Below are 5,346 nucleotides of genomic sequence, written 5' to 3'. Positions count from 1 at the left end.
TACGCTACCAGAGCTCCATATATATATATATATATATATTCATATTTTGAAGTTAGGTGTGGGGCCATATGATAAGTACTTGACCTCGGGTCATTTAAAAGTGCAAGATTTGAGGTGCAAACTCACCACACATTCCTCAGAAACCCTTCACTATATCGTTATGGGTCAGGACCGACTCAATGGATCTTTACTACAATAAAAAAAATCATATCTTGTGTATTCTGTATGTAGGTATGTCCTACATCTAGTAGTGGGATTGTTAGACTATTTGATATTACTCTTTCCAACTGTTTTTGGGAAGCGTAATGCTATTTTCCATCATTTTGTAATCCCAGAGTGTATGAGAATCCCTATCTCTCTTTATCCTCTTCATCCCTGATATGTGATCAGAAAACTCTCCTAGTAATTTCTGTATTCTTTCTGAGAGACGCATTTTTCTCCTACACATCCATAGATAACATTTTGATTTATATCAAAAATAGCTGTTATGTAATTGTGGGAAAAGTAATTTCCCTATTCTTGCCAATTGAACTTTTCTCATGTTCTATTTGAGTCATGCATTTTCTAATCAAAGTAAATTCTTTGTTCCTAGAAACACTGTTTTTCTCCTAAAGAAACATTAAGAACTTTGAACAGTAGAATAAGATTGTAGCTGATATTCTATCACTCCAGTGACTGAATTAAAGTTACTCAACCAGGTGTCTCTATGTGGATGCTATAGAGAAAAGTAAGGAGTACATCAAAACAAGTTGACAGGTGGGAAATGAAAAATCTCACCTTCATCCTTTTCTACAAATCAATGAGAATATATCAAATAAAATAACATGGCAGAAAAAGATTATCAAATTGTACATTGATTTCCCAATAATTATTCATTTGATTTTTTGGATAAAAGTAGAAAGCACATGTGAAAGATGTTGAAATAAAGGTAAGCAAATATAGTTTCTGGAATAATCACAAAACTATGAAAGAACAAAAGGATTATATGATTTTTGAATATTGGCAAGAAGTGGAACACAATGATGCTGCTAAATTATTTTGAATACTTACTATTTAACATGCATTATACTAAGTGCTTGCCATGATTAGGTTCAATCCCAATGGAACTACAATCCAGATCGTCAATGTAAAACTCATCTACTGAACATTTATTCAGCACTTTAGGAATTATATTAAGGAAGTGCAGATGATCCTATTCTCATTGATGATGGAAGAATATATTAATTTCCTTTATCTTTCATATAAGAATTATCACAAACTTGACTGCTTAAAAGAAGAAATTTATTGTTTTACAGTACTGAAGGCTGGAAGTCTGAAACCTAGGTGTCAACAGGAGTGTGATATCCTGGAAGACTTTGAGAGGAGAATGTAATCATTGCCTCCTCCAGCTTTATAAATACCATGTTGAATACACGTTTTTCTTGGCCTTTGGTTATATTACCCCATGTTTCTTTCTGTGGTCTTGTTGCTTCCTACTTTTCTCTGTGTCACTTGCTCTGTCTATATTCTAAGAATGAGATTGCAATTGTAATTATCAGGATACTCCAGGTTTAAATCCCTAAAAGATCATAGATTTCCAGGTGTAGAAATGCATTTGTCTTGGAAGAAGTGCAGTCAAAATGCACCTTAGAGTGAGAATGGCAAGACTTCATATTTTGGACATATTTTCAGTAGTTACCAGACACTGGGGAAGAACATCATGATGCTTGCTATAGTGTTTAGGGGCAGGCAGGGAGAGAGGAAATGACTAAGATCATCAGTGGAGGGATTTACACAGCAGAAGCAGCAATGAACTTAAGTGTAATAATTGTGAAGATGTCTGAGGACCAGGTAATGTTTACTTTTGTTGTGCATAATGTCACTGTGATTCTAGAGTGACTCAATGCTCCTTAACAACAACAACCAATACCCTTTGTCAAATTAAGATAGCATTTATCCTGGAATATATCCATAGCTTGCATACAGTCAAAGAATTAGGATGTGAAAACATAATTATAGAAGCAACTGCCTAACCAGCTACAGGTAAATATTTTATGATAACTACATCAAAATGTCCACTAACAATAGGTCCAGATACAACACAAAATTTTTTCTCTGTATGAGTTGTTTCTGTCTTATTATATCTTGCATCTGCTACAGCAATCTATAGACAATAAGAGAAACTTATCGTCCTAATGTGACATTAGTCCTAATGTGACGGCAACACATGGAGGATTGCTGTCATGTTTCTGTTCATTCCCCAACTATTAAGACATTAAAACGAAATAACACTCTGTTTTTTGAAGAATTTATTGTCTGAGAGCTTTCAAAGTGTTAACAACACAGACTTCTTCACTGATGATATTCAAATGGCCTACAACCACCAAAACCACTGAGAAAATATAATTAGGTCATTTTGTAAATGAAGAAACTGAATCAGATGATGCTGATTCTCATTCTCTGGCAAATTTTATGAGTGATGATTTTTGTAATTCATGAATTGTCACAGATGATACAGTAATGGAAAAGAAGGCATCTTACCAATGAGTTTTCTCAAGCTCATCTTGATGTCTTTGTTCTTTAGGCTATAGATAAAAGGGTTCATCATTTGAGGGACCACAATGTACATCACTGAGGCTACTGCTGTTTTTGTGGAAGAGTGTGTAAATATAGAACTGATGTACACACCCATAGATGTTCCATAGAATAATAAAATGACAAAAAGGTGAGACCCACAGGTAGAAAAAGCTTTATACTTTCCACCAGCAGACGGTATTCTCAAAACAGCTGAGACAAGCTGAGTGTAAGAGAATATGATGCCAGAAAGAGGAACACCTCCCAAAATGCATGACAAAAAATATAACAGGATGTTGTTGATGAGGGTACTGGAACAGGTGAGCTTGAGGACCTGAGCAAGTTCACAGAAGAACTGAGGGATTTTCAGGTCTGTACAGAAGGATAGATGCAAAACCATCAGACTGTGGATTAGGGAATCCACCACACTAAAAAACAAAGAAAGTAGAATCAACAGGCCACAGAAGCAGGGATTCATGATGGCTGTGTACCTCAATGGGTGACAAATGGCCACATAACGGTCATAAGACATTACTGCAAGAAGAAAATTTTCAAAGCCACCAAAAACTAGGACAAAAAAAATCTGGTAAAGACATCCTGTGTAAGTGATGCTCTGATTCCGTTTCTGAATGTTCACCAGCATCTTTGGGATGGTAGTTGTGCTCAAACAAATGTCAGTAAAGGAAAGATTGGAGAGAAAGAAGTACATGGGTGTGTGCAGGTGTGAATCAGAGCTGACAGCCAATACAATGAGAAGATTTCCAAGCACAGTGACCAGATACATGATCAGGAATAGATGAAAGATGAGAGGCTTCAGTTCTGGATCCTCTGTCAGTCCCAGGAGAATCAATTGTAATGTATCTGTTTTGTTTCTGAGCTCAGTATTGATGAAGCTGATGGAAAGATGGGGTAATAAGACAATGAAACGTGTGGTCAATAGACAACCACCTGCTGCAGTAGCATTGGAAAAAAAAGAGGAATGGAGGTGAAACCAAAAGGGCTATCTTCTGTGTGCATATTATTTAAATGTTTTTAAAAAGAAAGAAAAAGAGATCTAAAATATTTTTGCAGAGGGTCAATCGTTATTAACTGTAGTAGAAGAATGGATATGGCAATTTAATTTTTACTGTCTATTCTTTTATAATCATTTAAAATATTTAGTAATTTTTAAAATAGAAATATATAGACTTGGCAAACTGCTTGATGAATCCATCTTGGACTATACCTTCTTCCCCAGAGATAAGGTTCAGGCAGTAGAGATAATGAAATATGTACTAAGAACTAAGAAGTTAAGAAAAATGTATCTGACACATCCTCCTCTACCATCACCACCACAGAATACAAGTAAATGTCAGAGAATTTTGTAGCAGTGATCATGTTTGACAAAGGTTAGGTTATTGCTCAATATGAAAATCATCTGCGATTGTAGATATGGAGCAAGAGACTAGAGGAATGAGAATTCATGCAAAGATACAAAGAAACTTATAGACAAACAAGAATCCCATGACAGTGTTGGCTCCATCATTTCTTCCATGTACACTCTTCACATTCAGCATTCTCCTGGAAGTTCTGGACATAACACACCTGTCCTGCTTTCTAATCATTAACTAGCAGACTTCAGGTTACCTTTCTGGCATCCCTGAACAATGATGGCTGACATCTGTTCTGCATGTAGAAGACTGAAGATCTGTCCTCAGTAGACACTGAAGATCTGTGTGAAGCTCCAGACTCCAGGTCAAAATTGTCATCTCAAGAAAGAGCGTCATGTGCTCTACCTGTTAAATAGGAAGAACTCTTAAATCTGATGTCACTGGCAGACTAATTGCAGTGTCTGTATCACTGGAGACACTATATCCAAAGCTCCTCATTAACACAAGACATTAATTGCCGTTCTGCTCCCAGGTCAGTAAGAACTGTTGAAGCTACAGTCTTGTGAGACCAGCTGCATGTCATTCACCACTGTCCATCTGTTACTGTTTACCTCTTTGGCACATACCTTGTACATGTGGACCCACTATCATTTTATAGTCAAATTATAATTTTTCTCTTTCAGGAAATACTTGACCTTTTAGCTTCATACTGATGAATTTTTATGAAGGGTACTACTCTTACAGACTTTGTTGTTGTTGTTAAATATCATTGAGTCAGTTCCGACTGATAGAATTTTCCTTTTTTATTTTGCTGAGTTTTTCTCAGGAATTTGTGCTGGATTTTATCAAATATCTTTTCCACATCAATTGATATAATTGTTTGCTTTTTGCCCCCTTTATTTATGTTATGGATTAAGTTGATGGTTTTCCTAATGTTGAACGATCCTTGAATACTTGGTACGAATCATGTAGAAATAAGCAAAGCAATCTCAAAGAATATAAACTAGAAGGTTTGACTTTTTCCTACATTCTATTTTTTTACTTTTACAACAATAATTAAGATAAAGAAGAACACTAGGGATTTAAGCAGTCCATCAAATAAAACGTTTCCAGTTTGTTTCATTTCAAAATTGGGATTGCTTAATTTCTTCAGCGTTCAAAGAGCACAGCCTTTGGTATGGATTGCATTTCAATATCAAGAAAACAAAAATCCTCACCACTGGATCAATAAATGACATTCTTATCTGTGGAGAAAAGATTGAACTTGTCAAGGACTTCATTCTTCTTGGATCAACTATCAACATTCACAGAAGCAGCAGTCAAGAGATCAGACAACGTGTTGCATTGGGCAAATCTGCTGCACAGGAACTTTTTAAAGTGTTGAAGAGCAAAGATGTCAGCTTGAGGACTAAGGTGCGCCTCA

The 5,346-nt window shown here is 35.8% G+C and overlaps 1 protein-coding gene across 1 annotated transcript; it reads right to left on the bottom strand.

The window, feature by feature from the left end:
* Positions 1-2,482: 2,482 nt before the first annotated feature.
* Positions 2,483-4,558, bottom strand: LOC102836698 (olfactory receptor 7G2-like). Its single transcript, XM_006877469.1, has 3 exons — positions 4,550-4,558; positions 4,180-4,328; positions 2,483-3,446 (listed from the first exon to the last, which is right to left on the bottom strand). Exons 1-3 carry the CDS (start codon positions 4,556-4,558, stop codon positions 2,483-2,485), a joined length of 1,122 nt encoding a protein of 373 aa, XP_006877531.1.
* Between the last annotated feature and the right edge of the window lie 788 nt (positions 4,559-5,346).

The sequence above is a fragment of the Chrysochloris asiatica genome, unplaced genomic scaffold, assembly GCF_000296735.1.
Source record: "Chrysochloris asiatica unplaced genomic scaffold, ChrAsi1.0 scaffold00502, whole genome shotgun sequence".
Classification (NCBI taxonomy): Eukaryota; Metazoa; Chordata; class Mammalia; order Afrosoricida; family Chrysochloridae; genus Chrysochloris; species Chrysochloris asiatica.
Note: the sequence above shows the minus strand (reverse complement) of the source record. Positions and strands in the feature narration are given on the sequence as shown.